This window comes from Trichinella spiralis, assembly GCF_000181795.1.
Source record: "Trichinella spiralis strain ISS 195 chromosome Unknown Scfld1557, whole genome shotgun sequence".
NCBI lineage: Eukaryota > Metazoa > Nematoda > Enoplea > Trichinellida > Trichinellidae > Trichinella > Trichinella spiralis.
The window spans coordinates 215296-232680 of record NW_003528496.1 but is presented as its reverse complement, the minus strand read 5'-3'; the positions used below and the strand labels follow the sequence as shown (position 1 = coordinate 232680).

Genomic DNA, 17385 nt, shown 5'->3' with positions numbered 1-17385 from the left:
GGGTGGGTGTCATCGGGTGATGAAGGAATTAGCGATCACGGGGACCACAGATGATCCCATCCTAGCACAGATTCCACTGCGACCGGATCTTCCGGTCCGCCTCTTCGAATTTGATTCCCCAGAAAACGGTAATAACTGTCAATGCCAATCACCACGTCCACCTGATCTGAGTCGGGGCAGTCATCCATTGCCAAGCCCAATGGACGCAGGTGTTCCCAATCATCGGTTCGCAACCGAGTATTGCAGAGATTGTTGCAAAGCTTTGGCATCGTCAAAGCTTGAAGAGGATGACGTTCTGCCGATCTGCCATCGGCTCGGCCCAACCAGAGTTTCACGAGCTGTGCATCCGGGATTTCGTGGAGGATTCCGCCGATCCTGACGAGAGACAATGGGCTGGTCTGCCCAACGAGACCCAAGGCGGAGGCGAGGTCCTGCCTGACAAACGAGCGCTCTGAAGCGGTGTCCAGAAGACAGGTCACTCGCTTTCCCTGGCCTTGCTCGCCATAGGCCACAGCTCGAACCGTCTGCAACCGAGAGGTCCATTGACTACTCCTGGTAGCGACGTTGGCGTGTACAGGAGCCGAAGATGGTTCCTCAGACCTTACGATCGTCTTCTGCTCAGCGACCGATCTCTCTGACGCCGACGTGCTCGGAGAACTTGCTGGAACAGGCTTTCCATCCGTTGTCTTCCCTCGATGCTTGCACCTTGAAGCGTAGTGCCCAGGCTCCAGGCAAGCAAAACATAGGCGGGCACGCCTTGCCAACTCCCGTCTCTGATGGAGACCCGCTCGAAGCAAGCTCGGGCATTGCTGCGGCAGATGCTGCTTTTGACAAATGTAGCAGCTTCGCTCGAAGGCGGCGTGCAGGAAGGTGGCTGATCCTCGCGGTGGGCTCTCAGGGCTGTTCCGTTTCCGCTCACCACCTGACCGACGTGCTTTGGTCGTTTCACGCGTGGGCTCCTTAGACCTCCGCGAGGCCCCAGGCAAGTCGGTCTGCTGCTGCAGAAACCGTAGGAATGCTGGTAAATCAGCGGCAACTGCGTTGTTCGCCTGCGCCAGCTCGTCCCAGCGGAATTGAACAGACCCTGGCAATTGCTCCCGACAGAGAGCGATCAAAACTTCCGCGACTGACAAATCACTAGTCCGCGGATCCTTCCCAAGCGCAGTCAGTGCATATACTTTCTTGTAAAATTCGTCACAAATAGTAGACAGCTTATTCTTGGTCATAAGCAGGTCGACTAGCCGAAGTATCTGCTCCCGGACGGCCACCATCGGCCGATCGAAGCGTTCACGGAGCCGCTGTAATGCTAGCTCGTAGCCTTGGTTTGAAGCCGACAAACCTTCAATAGTGTCCAGCGCCGCACCAGTTAAGCATCCTCGCAGGTATGCCAACTTCGTCGCACCCGACGCCCCAGGCTGACGATGTACACTGGTCTCAAATTGGTCCCAGAATTCATGGAACCTCGTGACATCACCGTCGAACTTAGGAAGTTCGAGACGAGGTAGGCGAACATTCGGGTCGACTTCCGCTGTCTTCAGCTCTTGAGGTGCAGCTCGATCTGCCTGTCCCTGGCCTGCCACCTCCTGCGCCCGCGCCTGACTCCTAAGAAAGTCCAGGCGATATCCTGACCACTCGATCATGCTCGCTTCCTGCTCCTCCGCCTCGAGGCCTTCTTCAAACGCTGACTGGAGAGCGTCGGTCTCTTCGAAGAGCTTCTCGACGAGCGACAGTTGTCCTTGGATCACAACTGCTTTCTCTGACTCATCGCACATGCGATTGAGATCCTGCAGCATTATCTTCAATCGGGTCTTACTCGCGGCTAACTACTTCTCCGTGGGAATCGAGCTTGCCTTCGCCATCCCTTTCCGCACCACAGACTATCCACAGGCTATCCACAGGTCGCTGTCCCTCACGATCCGGCTCGGAGGACCAGAATGTTAGCAACAAAACTGTATCTCCTGAGCGCTAGTGGACTGTAATAATAATTCACGCGGGAGTCCAACCTTATTTGATTGCTCAACCGCTGATTAACCCCGTTCGTTGCCGAACGTGAAAAGAAAACAAAGTCGTATCGGGAGACTTTATTGTAGATTCAACAACCAAGAATAAATCGACAACCAGAACTAGCACTATCCACGCACACTCACAAGCATATGCACACGCACACACACTATCACACTCTAAAATACACACACTGTTGCGTCATCTACCGTAGGCCGCTACAGTAACCATGAACGCAGGTACGGATACTCAGGCGTCCGGGAGCGACCAGAGGAATTTCTAACAACAAGAATTGCAACTTGAATGTTTAGTCAACCCAGTAGTCGGTTTACTTTAGATATTGAAGGACAAATTTAATACAATTTACACAAAATGTATAACTACAAATATTTATTTTAAACAAATTTCCAGATTTTATTTTTTATGTAAATGAAACATAAGAAGAAAAACAATAACAATAACAAAAAGAAGTATAAAAAACAATAACACTCAGGTAAAATCAGAAAAGTGTTTCGATGCTAAAATTCAGCAATCACCACTCCCAGTTTCAGCTGAAAACTGCAGCTGTAGACAATTTATCAATTGTAGATTTTCTCTTTGTAGTTGAATAGCCTTTAACTAGCCTTCATCAAAACAATATCTGTCAAACAGAAAAGAACCTGAGGCATAAATCTCCTTTAATTGTTAGGTAAGAAGGTAATTTATATGACGAGTAAAAGCAACTATTGGCTGACATTTCTTTTGAACAGTATTTATGAACGCTGGTGGATAAATGTAAAGCACTTTGGAAGCAGAAAAAAAGCGATAAACAGCACCATGCAGAAAAGCTGCTACAGCTGCTTCAAGTTCACTCTTCAGGGGACATCGCATACTTTGATGTCAGCATTTGTGCGCCATTTGTCTGTGATTAATAATCTTCTGTCAACATCAACAAAAGGCATTGGTGCCACAGAAATATCAATGAAAGTTGATCTTCAGTTGTAAATAAAACGAGAAATGAAAACTAAATGTTTCAAAATGATTATTTAAAATGGAATTTGAACCGTCCAATTTAGGGGTGTTCTTACTCGGTCCCACTGTTCACTTATTGGTCTTTGACCACGCTATTTTATTAGACCGTCAAATCTTTGTCTTATTGGTTTTCATTTTATTGGGCCGTCAAGTCTTTGTCGTATTGGTTTTCCTTGACTAATTGCTCATTCATTCAAATCTTTCCCTTGTGATTAGCTGTAATATTTTTTCATTTTATTGGTTCAAATATTCCATTTCGGATTACGTAACTTTAATACTGTGACGTAGGCCAGTCTGAACTCATCCGCATCCCATTTGTTCCAAACTCCGCCCCCTTTTTGTGATTGGCTGTACGCTGATAGGTTGCACGCGAATGATCGGTAATTGGCTAATGACTTCTACGATTTTATTAGCTAATCATTATGATAAGTGATTGGGTTAATAACTTTGCCATTTGATTAGCTATTAAGCTTTGATCAAGGATTGGGTGATTGTTGTTTGTCTACTCTTTACCTTATATGCGTGCATTCCATTAAATTACTTTATATGGGCATAAAGAAACATTTACTACTTTTTAAAGAAAAAGCTTTTTAAGATATGGTGTTAGCTATCTTTTATTGCGTTAAAGAAATTATAACAATAACAAAGTTTATATGTTTGAAACTAATGTTTAGCTTCTTTACATTTGCATATTCTTTGTGTATGTTGTTAAGAAGAGCATTTAACAAAATGTCTTGCAATATTCGAATATGGCTTTAAATAAGTGGTTATCTTAGTCAATAACATTAATGATTCTTCAGTTTTACATTTCATTGTTCACTTGCTTTTGTAACTTCACATCTGTGCTAATCAGCAGACTGCTTTGCACAGAAACATTTCTGCTTTTCGCTACGTGTATGCATAGTATACATAGTATACTACAATGCAAATGTATAGTATACAGCATCATGTTCCAGCAACAATCAATAAGGATCAACAACAACTAACAAGCAATGAAAATCAAAAATAACCAACAATAAATAAGAATCAACAATAACGAACAATAAATAAGATCAACAACAAACAAGCGTGAAGTATAATACAATATATACAATCAGTACAATATATACAATATATGACAAAGACAAACTATACAATCATAAGGAATAAAAAATATATACAAAAATAATGAATGAAATATATGCAACAATAAACAGTGCAAAAGTACTATAATCGTAGTGGTTCAGGAGTATGATACGATACTGCACTCAAAAAATGCTCAACAGTAATTTCATTATGAACCAATCTAGACGTAAGTGCAGCTACCCGTCGCTGCTGGACTCCGTAAGCTGCGCTACGTCTTACGGAGCCCCTTCCATGCTTATAGCCATCATCTATTTGCCGCACCACCGTCTCACTCTTACCCTGTTCATCAAGGATCAGTTGTAAAAACTGATAAAACCCCAGGTGGTGCTTTCGTGCTCTTTCGTTCATGCGGCTGTGCCAACCTTCCAAATGGTTGTTTGTCCGCACAGACACACCATGAACGTTCCAAAGCGGAATTTTTGTGGCCGGAAGCCACTCTTGCTGGAAATATTGGAACAAGGCTTCCAGTTGACCCGACGTCCCAACATTTATGATTTCGAAACCCGCGGGTACAAGGTGCACCGGCAAAAATGCTAATGCTAATAATTTTTTCTTACCTCCTGATTATTAATATTATCATTTCTTAAGCCAAGCCGGCCGACCTGCCGAAGCACAGCTTGGCAAAAGTGGAAGAAACAACCCTGCATCCGGGTGTTGGGAAAGTTGCCTTGAATTGCCGGGATCAAGGCTTTTTCGAAATCGCACACAAATTTTGTCGGTTCAAGTTGAACGCCAAGTTCTTCCGCTTTAGAATGGAGCACTTTAAAAATCCGGCTATACGTGGGCAGATCTTTCCTAACAGTCAAACAATACACGACGGGTAGCAGTTTACCCCTCAGGAAGACATGAAGGGTAAACAACTGCTGGTACCAGGAGGGGACAATCTTAAACGTCCCATCCCCGCACCAGCAGTTACTCTGAGCCAGCAGCTTCACACCATCCTCGCTGGCAAAAATTAATATATCATTGGTCGGCGATTATACATTAAAAATTGCGCACAGGATTTCGTTGTCGTCTGCTCGGCAGTAAGCCGCAGATCCTGCCGCCTGGCCGGAAGTCGTGGGTATCTCTTCGAACGGCTATAATACATTGTGTTCCGGGCTGACTCCCACGTTGGAAAATGAGCGGCAGTTTCTAGGCTGGTGGAGGCATTGCTTGCCAGTTCATCGTAAATTTCTAATACCGGCCTCGGATCCCCTGCAGCCAACCTTTTCAATTCATTTAGCTGCTGCTGATGGTAGAATGCATGGGCATCTACTCGGCAGCCCTCTGCATGCTCACCGGTTCTCATGACTTGTGTGGCATCAAGGTTAGTATAGAGCTTGGCAGGGCAACCTCTCGTTCCCTAAATTGGAAACAAAATTGCAAGCTCATGACACAACACAATAATAACAACGTACTATAATAAAATAATTCTGTTTACTGATGCACATATCCAACATTTGTCATTGCGATTCGTCCGCTTGAGGGTGTAACACCTTCCTCTGTACACCAATTTTTGTTGGTTCCTTTGAATAGAAACTGAACCATATTTCCAATTGACCAAAGCTACTGAAAATGAATAACGAACGCAGAGCAGTAATGATAACGCCTTTCTCGAGTGAATATTTATTCAACAACAACAACTCTTAACGAACAGACATTTATATATATAAATTACTTCCGGTTTGAATAAGGTCACTGCTTACAGCAACTGCCGTTGGCAATTTTCCTTATCATATTTGCATAATGTTACTTCCGTTACGCGCCTCGCTACTTCTAGTAGTCAATTCAATGGATTTTACCAGTTCTGGATGCGACAACTACTATTATGAATTTGTGACTGGTCGCATTAGAAGAGCGACCAACGGGTCTCTGGCCGTGGAGAATCGCCTTGGTTGGATCGTCTGCGGAAGGAGTGACCCAAGACGGTTCACAGAAGCCAGGGTTTTCCTGATGAAAGTCGAAGATCACGACGACACCATCCTGCGGAAATTTTGGGAGAGTGAGTTGTTGGTAAGGTACATCGACATCAAAACTAGATCAAGTGTCGACACAGTTTACTCAAAACAAATTATAGTGAGCCAGAGATAATAAGACATGAAATGACTCAATATAGCACAAACAAGCAAAATACACTGAAGACAATCTTCCAAACAAACGACAACCCACAAGTTTCAGCAAAATAATTTCACACTTCACGCGTCGTCACAGAACGCTATCGTACTCGCGCAAATTCTCCAACGTTGACGGCAGTATCCCCATTTCCGTTGTCTCTACGACCATTCGAATGGTTTTTTGTATTATACTTGCACTGCATTGCATTGCATCTGTATTGTATTGTTTTGTTTTTTTAATTTTCTTATCATAATTTCATTCTCTTGCTTTTTCCAGTCTGAAAAGAACATGTAGCTGTCGCGGACCGAGGTAATAACTCTATTCCTTCAGACAATGAAGCGGAAGAAAGGTGTAGCTGCCGTAAGCAGACGTGGACTTGATGTTGGGGATTCTTTTGTTTCGAACTTGAAGATCTCTTTTGTAGTGGAATGTATAGGTTAAATATAGAAAATCAACGACAGCGGGTGTGACTAAGATTCGATTTATTCAGAATAAACAGTGAGTAAAAACAATGAGATGGCGAGAGAAAACAGTTCAGGCGGTTTTCAAGACGGCGTGTTCCGTGTTCGTGTGTTCCTTCCTCCCTCCTCACTTGTATCTATATCTTTTTTTTTATCTCACTCCGCGTCTGGTGACCTAGATCATCGAAAAGTAATTAAAAAATCAGCGAGGTTGCACAATCCCTTAGACTGTGCAGCTCAGCCGAAGTCTGAACAGGTGCGCTGTCAGTCACATTTCACTTTGACGCTTTTTCAGCAGCTGATCACCAGAGTTGTGGCAGATATATGACAGGACGCAGATCTTTTGATGGTTTAATTGCTATTCTATTGTTTTCCATTAAGAAAAACAAGGGGTGCAACTGCCGTTGCGCAACTGTTTTCGTACCAGGAGCAATGCTTTGTTACCACGGGGATTTTTTAGATAGTGATGAGTAGGTATTGAGAAAAGATTTCTCAACACCTCCCACCCAAAAAAAGGTGCACCGGGTTTTATGCGTCACCGGATGGTTCCACCAGGCGGAGTGATCTTGCAGATCGGGTTACCGTTCCTCGTCTGGTTTTCACCGTCGCCGATATGACTACACCGTCTTCACTTGGGTGGAATTCAATGATCCTTCTGATCGTCCATTTGATCCATGCAGTACTGGGTTCGTGCACTAGCACAATGTCACCCACTCTGGACTCTTGTTGAGTTTTCCGCCATCTTCCACGCGTGGTCAGGGTGGTGACATACTCTTGCTTCCATCTTTTCCATAGCTGGGCAGTCATGCGTTGCTGATACCGCCATCTCCTTATAAAATGGCTTACTCCACATGTGGAGTCATCACGCCGGTAGATTCCAATACTCAAACTCGGTAGTCGTGAAAGCTCACGGCCGATTAAGAAATGGGCAGGAGTTAATGCTGCTTCACTGGCGATGTCATCACCCATGAACACCAGCGGTCGATCGTTGATGCGCGCCTCGATTTAACACAAAACAGTGTGGAGCTCGTCATATTTAAGGAAGGCTCCTCGAATTGTCTTTCGCGGAGCATTCTTGATAGATAGGATGAATCTTTCCCAATAACCACCGCACCAACGGGCTCTTGGTGTGATGAATTTCCACCGGATCCGTTCCTCATTGAGCTTGCGCTGCAGTTTCTCCCAGTCAGAATCTCTGAACAGGGACTGGATGAATGTGTCTGCCAGTTTGAAAAACCAGAAGTTATCGGATTGTATCACTCGAGGTCGGCCTCTGCGGGAGATAAATCTCTGAAGACCTTGTAAGAAACTGTCCGTTGTCTGCTCTCTCAGGAGCTTTAGATGTACCGCTCTGGTCATCATGCATGTAAATATGCAGACGTAGGCCCTGTTCACTCAGACATCGCGCCCCTGCACTTCTGGGAGGACAAAAAGTGGACCTGCAAAGTCCACACCGGTATGGATGAATGGTGGTGATTCTGTCACTCGGTCGGCCGGGAAGTCACCCATTCGGAGTCGATAGGGTTGCACATCCTCTCTGCGACATACCGGGCATGAAAGGATCACCTTCTTTGCCGAGTTTCTGGCTCTGGTGATCCAAAATCTTGTTCTGATGGCTACCACTATTTGATTGATGCCAGCCTGCATCTGCCTGACGTAGTGGTCTTTGATTAGCAGCTCTGTCACCGGGTGATTGTGTGGGATGATGATTGGATGTTTGGACTCTGGAGGCATAGTGAACCGCCTAAGACTTGCGCCCACCGTCAGCAATCCATCTTGATGTAAAAACGGTTCAAACTCCCTCACCCGTTCAGCAGAGTCGGGCTTGATGCCGAACTCCTTCACCTGGACTTCTCTGAGCCATCGTGCTTCAGCGTCGGATAATTCCTTCACTGAAAGATTAACATCGTTCGTTATCTCGCTCGTTGGACTTTGGCAGTTTCGCGCGAAGCGCAAACGGTAAGCGGTTACTCAGATTAATGTCTCATAACGACTATCCCGGGTTGGGTTGATTACCTGCTCAAACCCGCAGCCATCTATCTGGCTGGCTAAGACCTTAACAGTTTTCTGCTCAGTTGTAAGGTGCTCGTTGTCGTCTATTCTCGCTACTGGCTCCGTTGGCCAGTTTTCTCTGTCTTGCATCAGCCATGTGGGCCGTGCCACTACAGGGCTGTGTTTATTAGAGTGCCTAGCGAACAACCTCGACTGGAAATGTCCGCTGGGTTTTCTTTACTTGGACAATATCTCCAACACTGGGGGGACGCTGATTCCTGGATTTCCTGCACTCGGTTTGCGACTAACGGCTTCCAGCGGGTGGGTGATCCCTTGATCCAGGCCAGAGCTACCCTGCTGTCGCTCCAGCAGATGGTCTCCTGCATTGGTAATGTCAGTTCCTTCTCTAGATATCTTTTCAGTCTAGCACACAATAGTGTTGCCATCAGTTCCAGCCGAGGGAGACTGATTTGCTTTAGTGGAGCCACTCGGCTTTTCGAGATCACTAAATTTGCTGACATTTGGTGGTCCATTGATTCCACTCGGATATAGGCGCAAGCCGCATATGCTGTTTGGGATACATCACCGAAGATGTGGAGTTCTATCCTTCGTACCCGGTTTACCGGATAAGGGATCCATGCTCTGGAAATTTTTATTTTGGGCAGCATCTCGAGTTGTTCCATCCAGTCGCGCCAGCGTCGTTCCACCCCTGGTGGTAATGGTGTGTCCCAGTCAACCCCTGCTGTCCACAGAGATTGGAACAACACCTTCATCTGACCGGTAAACGGCGCTATGTAACCAAACGGGTCCTACACTCGAGCTGCGAGGCTCTACATTTGCCTTTTGGTGTGATAGGATCAGGCAGTTGAGGTGGCAGGTGGTTGGAAGGTGAGGATGTCCTCATCCTTCCCCCAATAGATCCCAAGGGTTTTTCCGAGTTCCCTTTCACCATGTTTTGACACATCTTCACTTGGAAGTGTATCCAGTAAGGCTGTTTGATTGTAGGTTCATTTCTTGAGGTGGAAGCCACCTTTCCTGAGGAACACCGGTACTCTGTGGATCAAGTCTCTCACCTCAGCTTCACCGTCGCAGCTCACGACTAGGTTGTCCACATACCTTTTGGATAGCGCTAGTTCGACCGTTTGGTTGTTTTCACCAGGGTTGAGCTCCGCATGAGCTTTAATCATGTTGAGCGCAAGGTAAGGGGAACATGCTAACCCGAAGCACACGCGGGTAAGTCGATACCGTCGCGGTGGTGCATACGTCCTACAGTCACGCCAAAGAAAGCGGCACGCATCTCTGTCATCTGTTTGCAGCCCGACTTGCAAGTACCTTTTTCCTATATCCGCTTGGACCGCAATCCTATACTGTCTGAAACGCAGCAGGATCCCTACCAGGTCTGCCTGGAGGTTTGGACCAGTCTCAAGATTGTCATTCAGGAAGACACCGGCATATTTGGCTGAGCCGTCGAAAACTACCCGACATTTCAACTGACCATCCGTGTTTTTGTACACGGCATGGTGTGGGACATACCAAGTTCTACCGGGTTGTCCCGTTTGGGTAGTCATCTCCTCCGCCCTTCCTTGTCGAAGGTATTAGTTGATCACCGTACTGTATTCGCGTTGCTTAACCAGGTCCTTCATCAAGCTTCGTTCTACAGATCACAATCTGCGTTCAGCTAGTGTATAATTGTCTGGTAGTTGGACTACAGCGAGCTTCCACAGCAACCCCACGGAATAACGTGACCCATTATGTGTTAATGTATCAAAGAATTGACGGCTTACCGCGTCTTGGGTCGTTTTGCCTTCATGTTGCTGGAGGCTGATGGATTCGAGTTCCCAGAACTTCTTCATTTTCTCGAACTAATATTCTCTTCTTCGAGCAAGAATACAATAGATTAAAATCTTTATTAGAACGTGCTACCAACAAACACCGTGTTTACGCGCACCACGAGCGACAAGGAAGAGAACACCAACACAACCAGATGAGCAACATTTTACACGTCAACTATCAACCGTATTTTTCTGACAATCAGGTATTAGAAAAACGTTTGAACTGATCAACTGCCACGTCATCCTAAGGCGACGGCTCGTTTTCTTCCGTGCCTGGTATGAGCGATGCTTCAGATTCCGTAATAGCAGGCATTGAGCACATGCTACTTTGCTACAATTATAGAGAGTTATAAATGCATATGCTATTGTGGACGGCGGAAAAGGTGAATCTGACGTCATCGCAAAATAACCTGCTCATCACTTTTAAATAGACCGTAGCGTATGCTGGCTATCGGATGTTTTTTCGGCTTGGTTTGGAAGGTTGCTTTCAGTGTGCTGGCTTCTGTTTGTTTTAAATTGTGTGCATTCTTTGTCTTGATATCTCCTGCTCACCATTGTTGGGCCTCTTTCGGCACTTTCCTCTTATCATCCGCCATAATGCGCAATGATAGTAGAGACGTTTATTGATATCGAGGTCACAATAGTTGCAAAATTCACACACAAAAACTAGGGTGCCGTAAGTTCTTCAGTACTATATATATTTCCTCTCTACTGTACTAGCTTTTTCTTGATTTTCTAATCGAAGTTACTGCTACACTATTATTCATTTTGCGGAAACTGTGTCAAGCCTTGATCTAGTTTTGTTTGACAAGTATCGTGACGAAGGTCAGTGCAACACGGTTAAAGTTGGATTGCTGAATGTATTTGACTTTCCCGCCTTTCAGTATGAAATTTGCAGTTCACGCTGATCGCGAGCAAGTGAACCCGTAGTTTTGCTCGTTGCAGGTGTGACGGCGACGGCGAAATTGTACCTGCGTGTCACGTTCACCTTTTTGTAGGGCGACCGGTGGTAAAAACAAAGAGGTCAGCGTGGAGTAGCAGGTGGTGTGGTGAATTGGCGCATTCATACGGCTTGCGCATCCCGTCCTGCTTGATCTTAGTATTACAGTCCTTTGTATAGTGTCTTGTACCCGTTGTTTACAATAAACTCTCTATATCACAAATGGTGCGTATTAATCGAGCGCCCGACGGCGCTACACAGGTAATACTTTTGTTGAACAATTTATTTTAAATGAAAAAATAGTAAAAATTTCAGAAATTAAATTTTTAAGTCCCAACGCATCATATCTGATACTTGACCTTTAAAACTTTGTTGGGAAGTACCAATTGCGTGTGGCAAACTCTGGCTGAGTATTAAGAGTAATTTATGTGTTCCCTCTATCCATGTGCAATTTTATGATTTTGTAACGCCGTCTAGCGCTCGATTCATCCGCGACATTTAGGACACAAAGAGTTTATTATAAAGCAAGGAGTACAAAAGATTATACAAAGAGTTGTGATAAAAAAAGATTAAACAAAACCGAGAGGGGAACGCTGTATCGCTGACGCCAACGCACACACACCCTACTTTCGTCTTCTTTCTACCGTACCCTATAAAAGCACATTTGATGTTCAGGTACCATCGCCACACTGCCCCCTCCTTCGGAAGAGTTCGTCCCGAACTTTCCTTTAAGTGACGTAGTCTCTTAAGTACCCCGGTGGCCGGCGTGTTCGCCTGGATCGTCGAACTTCCACACTAGGTCCCGTGACGTTTTCCTTAGGCTGTTGCTCCTTCGGGTAATTTCCAGAACCGTACCAAAGGGGAAAGGGTTTAATTCTGGTCTCGTCAGCATCCTCCCGGGTGACATATTTTTTTAATCGATCAGAGTGCACCACCATACTGCGGCGTCGACGTTCTTGGTGTCTCACTCGATATGTGTGTGGGCCCAGGGTTTGCACAATCTCATATGGTCCTTCCCAGCACGGATGTAACTTCCCTCCCCTCAGGATAGCTAACAATACGAGGTCCTTTACGCAGAAGGTTCCTTGGGTTGCCTTCCGGTCGTAGAGGGACTTCTGCCGCCTCTGCTGCAAATTTAGCTGCCGTCGCATCTGCTCATGCACAATGTCAATGCGCTCTCTCGTTTGTCGGATGTAATTCGGCAGCGTTTCCGTGTCGTTCCTCTGCGGCGACCCCATCTGGATGTCCAGCGGCAGTTGTAGCTCTCTGCCAAACATAGCCATGGCCGGTGTTACACCAGTGCTCTCGTTGACGCTACTGTTGTACGCCAGCATGACGAAAGAGAGCATTTCATCCCATTGCTGCCGATTCTCCTCGCACATAATGGACAGCATGTCCAGGAGTGTGCGATTGAATCTTTCAGCTTGTCCATTCCCTTGCGGATGGTACAGGGAGGACCGCGTCTTTTTGATGTCGAAAAGACGGCACAACTCCCGGACAACCCGCGCTTCGAACGAGCGACCTTGGTCACTGTGCAAGCAGTCCGGCGCGCCAAAGTACGCTATGTATTTCTCCATCAGTACTTTGGCCACTGTGTCGGCTTCCATGTTAGTAAGAGGGAATGCGGCTGTCCACTTGGTAAAGTAGTCCGTCAAGACCAGGACATATCGGTTGCCAGACGGGGTCTTTTCCAGCGGCCCCAAGATGTCCATTCCCACTCGCTGCAGCGGATAACCTGCAGTCATTGGCAGCATCAGTGCACGGCTGTTTTTTGACGGCCTTTTTCTCGCCGCACACTGCGTGCACGTGCGGCACCATACGTGTACGTCCCTACTCATCCCGGGCCAGTAAAATCGGCTTCTGGTCCTGGAGAGGGTCCGCCGTTCGCCTAGGTGACCCGCGTATCGACTGTTGTGCAGGGATCGCATGATCTCACTTCTCAAGGCCCGCGGCACCAGCACTTGCGTGGCCCCTTCTTCGGCCGTAAGTCCATCACGATGACGGCAAATAAGGTCTTCTTGGACAATCCAGATCGGCCCTTGCTGCCACATCATGTTCAAGTCTCGGCTATATTCATGAGGACACTGGGTCGGCCAAGGCCCACTGGTCACCCACTGACGCAACAACTGTATCTCCGGGTCTGCTTGCTGAGCTGCCAGCAGTTGATCCCGGAGAGTCTGTGCCACAACCGCGGAGCCCGACGGCGCTGCACGGACTGCGCACATACTGCTCTTCATCGGTCTGAGCGCAACTGGTCCGTGACAGCGCGTCAGCATTGCCATGAAGGCGTCCTGGTCGATGTTCCACCTCAAAGTCCAACTCTGCTAGACTCTCTAACCACCGGGCTACCTGTCCCTCTGGCTCCTTAAAATTCCGTAACCAACGCAGACAACTATGATCAGTGCGCACAAGGAACCGCTGACCGTAGAGGTAGGGTCGGAATTCCCGCAGAGCCCACACCAAACCGAGCATCTCCTTTCGTGTCACGCAGTAGCGGCGTTCTGGCTTGGTTAGCGAGCGGCTCGCGTAAGCCACAACCCGTTCTTTACTGCCATCCTTTTGACTCAAAACAGCACCAAGTCCATCTCCGCTAGCATCCACGTCGACTAGAAACCGGCGTCGGAAGTCGGGGTATGCGAGGATAGGGGCTGAAGTAAGTCGGTGCTTCAGAGCATCGAATTCTACCTGGCAGTCTTCTGTCCACTTCCACTCCGCGTCTCCTTCCAGTAGCCGATGTAAGGGAGCAGCGATACTCGCGAAGCCGTTGACGAACTTCCGGTAGTATGAAGCTAATCCCAGAAACTGCCTCAATTCTGACACACAAGATGGCGCTTGCCACTCCTTTACCGCTCGTGTTTTGCTGGGGTCGGTGGCAATGCCTTTCTCAGAGATAATGTGGCCTAAGTACGCCACCTTCCTCTTCATCAACTGACACTTCTCAGGTTTCACTTTCAGGCCGACTTTCCTGAGGCGGTCAAGTACTTCCTGCAGTCGAGCAGTGTGCTCTTCTGCGGTCCTACCGAAGACGATCACATCGTCTAGGTAGACCAAGCACTTGGATCCTACCAGCCCTCTCAGGGAGGTCTCCATGAGCCGCTGAAAGGTAGCCGGGGCGTTGCACAGCCCAAAAGGCATGACCTTAAACTGGTACAAGCCATATGGGGTGGTGAAGGCAGTCTTCTCTCGGTCCCGCGTCTCCATTTCCACCTGCCAGTATCCGCTGGCCAGATCCAGCGTTGAGAACCATTGCGCTCCTGACAATGCGTCTAACGTGTCATCGATTCGGGGCAGAGGGTGCATCCTTCCGGGTTACGTTGTTCAGCTGTCGGTAGTCAACGCAGAACCGACACGACCCGTCCTTCTTATTTACAAGCACTATTGGGGACGCCCATGGACTGCATGATGGTTCGATGACGTCGCGGTGTATCATCTCGTTTAGTAACGTTTCCACCTGTGCCCGCTGATGATATGCGATGCGTCTAGGAGAGCATCTTACCGGCTTAGCATCGCCGGTATGAATAGCGTGACGGATCACGCTCGTCCGGCCCAGGTCTTCATCTGACGTAGCCAACACGTCTGAAAATTGTTCCAAGATCGCTGACAACGTGGGCCGGTATTTTCCTCCAGCTTCCTGCTCTTTAGGGAGCATTTGCTCCATTGCAACCAAAATTTGGCTCCTGCTGTTGGCGGATTTCGTCCCCACAGGGGCCACGGCAATGGGCTTGGTGAACGGGATGCTGGACTGTCGCATTCGCAAACAGTTTGCGACCGGGTCCGGGGTACAGCCGTGAGACCGCATAAAATCCCAGCCTAGCAGGAACTGATGGGAAAGGCCCTTGACCCATAGGACTGTGTGCTGAACTCTCACCGTGCCTCCAAGAACTATCTCCATTACATAGGCGTTAGTAACGGCCAGCTCAGCGCCACTCGCCGCTTCCAAGCGAATAGAAGGTTTCGGGACTCGCCTCAAAACCTTCGATCCCTTCATAACCTCCTCTGCTGCAAGGGTCACGGCCGCCCCCGTATCAACCAATATCTTGCATTTAAGTCCGCCCACAGAACCCTCCACTAATGGGATATCGGTAATTGGGGATTGAACAACGATGATTGGGATATTATGGTTCGTATTACTTACCCCAGATTGCGGCTCGTCTCGACCGTGTTGGCTTCCAGTGTGTGAATGGCAGTCCCGGCTAAAGTGGCCCAATTGGCCACATGTCCAACACGTAAAGCGGTCGCTGCGTTGCCGACGGCGTCGTTGCGAAACGGCTTTTGTTCTTGTTGTGGCGGTGATTTCTCCTGCTAACAGCTCTTTCACTTTCATCGCTAGCTTGTCTATGTCACATGGCTGCTCCGCGTGTATCGCTGCCGCTGACCCCATTTCGCCTTCATGCCCTGCGGTTTCCTTCCTAACGTCGGCAGCTGTCGTCACGACAGAAGCGCTTGCGGTAGCGGCGGTGACTTGATTTATCATGAGCTCTTCGCGTGCTGCAATTTTAACCGCCTTTTCGAAGCTATCTGGTGCGCTTCGTAATATTGTAAACTTAATCATATCCTGACGGATTCCGGCTTCAAATTGTTGCAGCAGAATGCCATCTGCTTGATCTTTCAACTGTGGGAACGCCTTCGGGAGCAACCTTTTCAGATGGCCGGCATACTCTTCTACGCTCTCCTTTTCCCGTTGGCGCCGGTTAATGAATTCTTTCATGTAACGTTCCTCTGAATTATTTACACCGAATACTCTAAACAGTGTCGATTTCAACTTTTCATAATCATCGGTCTCCTCCACTTCCAACGCCGATAAGACGTCTCCCATGGCTTCATTCATATGGTACTGAACCAAAGCAGCTCTACGGTTATCAGGAACGTCTGCCGCTCGAAAATACCTTTCCATGCGGATGAACCACCGTTCGACATCAGAAGACCGCGTAAGCGCTTCCGGCGGCATTATCCAACGTGGATTCTCTGACATCCTGCCACGCTTGCCAATTGTAACGCCGTCTGGCGCTCGATTCATCCGCGACATTTAGGACACAAAGAGTTTATTATCAAGCAAGGAGTACAAAAGATTATACAAAGAGTTGTGATAAAAAAACATTAAACAAAACCGAGACACACACACACCCTACTTTCGTCTTCTTTCTACCGTACCCTATAAAAGCACATTTGATGTTCAGGTACCATCGCCACAATTTGAATCACTATTGCATGCTCAGTGGATTTATTAAACTTCATTTTGAGCTGGATAACATGTGCTACTTTGAAGGGTTGGTGATTGCTCATCGTGCGGGAAGGCCATCTCGCACGGCGAGGCCGACCTCGGACGAACAAGCCTTGTAAAGCACCGCATCGAGACCGGAGGGGCCCAGCCGGTGAAGTTGCCACCCCGCCGCCTTCCCCAAGCCCAGCGGGAGGTGGTGGACCGGCTAATCCGGGAAATGCTGCACATGGGGGTAATCGAACCAGCCTCAGGCCCCTGGAGTTCACCAGTAGTGCTGGTTCGAAAGAAGGACGGTTCGCCGCGGTTCTGCGTTGATTATCGCAGACTGAACGCTGTGACGCGCGTCGATGCCCAGCCCATCCCGCGAATAGACGATACGCTGGATGCGTTGGCGGGGGCCAAGTGGTTCAGCACGCTCGATTTGGCGTCTGGCTACTGGCAAGTAGAAGTCGCTGAGAGAGACCGGGAGAAAACGGCGTTTTCCACACCCCTGGGACTCTTTCAGTTCCGCGTCATGCCGTTCGGACTTTGCAACGCCCCGGCGACGTTTCAGCGTTTGATGGAGAAAGCGCTGAGGGGGCTGACGTGGAAAACGTGCCTCGTCTATCTCGACGATATTATCGTCTTCGGGAAGACAGAGGAGGAGCACCTGGAACGCTTGGAAGGGGTGCTGTCCCGCCTGCAGTCCGTGGGACTGAAAAATCA

At 47.9% G+C, this 17385-nt stretch overlaps 11 protein-coding genes across 11 annotated transcripts; 3 read left to right on the top strand and 8 right to left on the bottom strand.

Annotated features, from left to right (window-relative positions):
• Positions 1-35: 35 nt before the first annotated feature.
• On the bottom strand, positions 36-1793 carry Tsp_04497 (zinc knuckle protein). The gene has a single exon (XM_003369023.1). It carries the CDS (start codon positions 1791-1793, stop codon positions 36-38), a length of 1758 nt encoding a protein of 585 aa, XP_003369071.1.
• Positions 1794-4179: 2386 nt separating this feature from the next.
• On the top strand, positions 4180-4631 carry Tsp_04496 (conserved hypothetical protein). The gene is made up of 2 exons (XM_003369022.1): positions 4180-4215; positions 4314-4631. The coding sequence occupies exons 1-2, from the start codon at positions 4180-4182 to the stop codon at positions 4629-4631; spliced, it is 354 nt and encodes a 117-aa protein (XP_003369070.1).
• A 461-nt stretch (positions 4632-5092) lies between these two features.
• On the bottom strand, positions 5093-5667 carry Tsp_04495 (conserved hypothetical protein). The gene is made up of 2 exons (XM_003369021.1): positions 5578-5667; positions 5093-5482 (listed from the first exon to the last, which is right to left on the bottom strand). The coding sequence occupies exons 1-2, from the start codon at positions 5665-5667 to the stop codon at positions 5093-5095; spliced, it is 480 nt and encodes a 159-aa protein (XP_003369069.1).
• A 154-nt stretch (positions 5668-5821) lies between these two features.
• Positions 5822-6441, bottom strand: Tsp_04494 (putative nuclear hormone receptor HR38). Its single transcript, XM_003369020.1, has 3 exons — positions 6344-6441; positions 5922-6154; positions 5822-5892 (listed from the first exon to the last, which is right to left on the bottom strand). Exons 1-3 carry the CDS (start codon positions 6439-6441, stop codon positions 5822-5824), a joined length of 402 nt encoding a protein of 133 aa, XP_003369068.1.
• A 782-nt stretch (positions 6442-7223) lies between these two features.
• On the bottom strand, positions 7224-8054 carry Tsp_04493 (conserved hypothetical protein). The gene is given in 2 exon segments (XM_003369019.1): positions 7224-7694; positions 7713-8054. The coding sequence occupies 2 exon segments, from the start codon at positions 8052-8054 to the stop codon at positions 7224-7226; spliced, it is 813 nt and encodes a 270-aa protein (XP_003369067.1).
• Positions 8055-8090: 36 nt separating this feature from the next.
• Tsp_04492 (Pao retrotransposon peptidase family protein) lies at positions 8091-9460 on the bottom strand. Its single transcript, XM_003369018.1, has 2 exons — positions 8896-9460; positions 8091-8587 (listed from the first exon to the last, which is right to left on the bottom strand). The coding sequence occupies exons 1-2, from the start codon at positions 9458-9460 to the stop codon at positions 8091-8093; spliced, it is 1062 nt and encodes a 353-aa protein (XP_003369066.1).
• Positions 9461-9653: 193 nt separating this feature from the next.
• Tsp_04491 (conserved hypothetical protein) lies at positions 9654-10255 on the bottom strand. Its single transcript, XM_003369017.1, has 2 exons — positions 9761-10255; positions 9654-9740 (listed from the first exon to the last, which is right to left on the bottom strand). Exons 1-2 carry the CDS (start codon positions 10253-10255, stop codon positions 9654-9656), a joined length of 582 nt encoding a protein of 193 aa, XP_003369065.1.
• A 1122-nt stretch (positions 10256-11377) lies between these two features.
• Positions 11378-11817, top strand: Tsp_04490 (hypothetical protein). Its single transcript, XM_003369016.1, is given in 4 exon segments — positions 11378-11445; positions 11465-11618; positions 11640-11720; positions 11791-11817. The coding sequence occupies 4 exon segments, from the start codon at positions 11378-11380 to the stop codon at positions 11815-11817; spliced, it is 330 nt and encodes a 109-aa protein (XP_003369064.1).
• Positions 11818-12901: 1084 nt separating this feature from the next.
• On the top strand, positions 12902-13389 carry Tsp_04489 (hypothetical protein). The gene is given in 2 exon segments (XM_003369015.1): positions 12902-13142; positions 13154-13389. 2 exon segments carry the CDS (start codon positions 12902-12904, stop codon positions 13387-13389), a joined length of 477 nt encoding a protein of 158 aa, XP_003369063.1.
• Positions 13390-13532: 143 nt separating this feature from the next.
• On the bottom strand, positions 13533-16485 carry Tsp_04488 (zinc knuckle protein). Its single transcript, XM_003369014.1, has 2 exons — positions 14956-16485; positions 13533-14555 (listed from the first exon to the last, which is right to left on the bottom strand). The coding sequence occupies exons 1-2, from the start codon at positions 16483-16485 to the stop codon at positions 13533-13535; spliced, it is 2553 nt and encodes an 850-aa protein (XP_003369062.1).
• A 116-nt stretch (positions 16486-16601) lies between these two features.
• On the bottom strand, positions 16602-17374 carry Tsp_04487 (hypothetical protein; the record flags this gene model as incomplete). Its single annotated transcript, XM_003369013.1, has 2 exons — positions 16602-16986; positions 17007-17374. Coding segments are annotated over 2 exons (753 nt in total), but the record flags the coding sequence as incomplete, so codon positions are not given.
• Between the last annotated feature and the right edge of the window lie 11 nt (positions 17375-17385).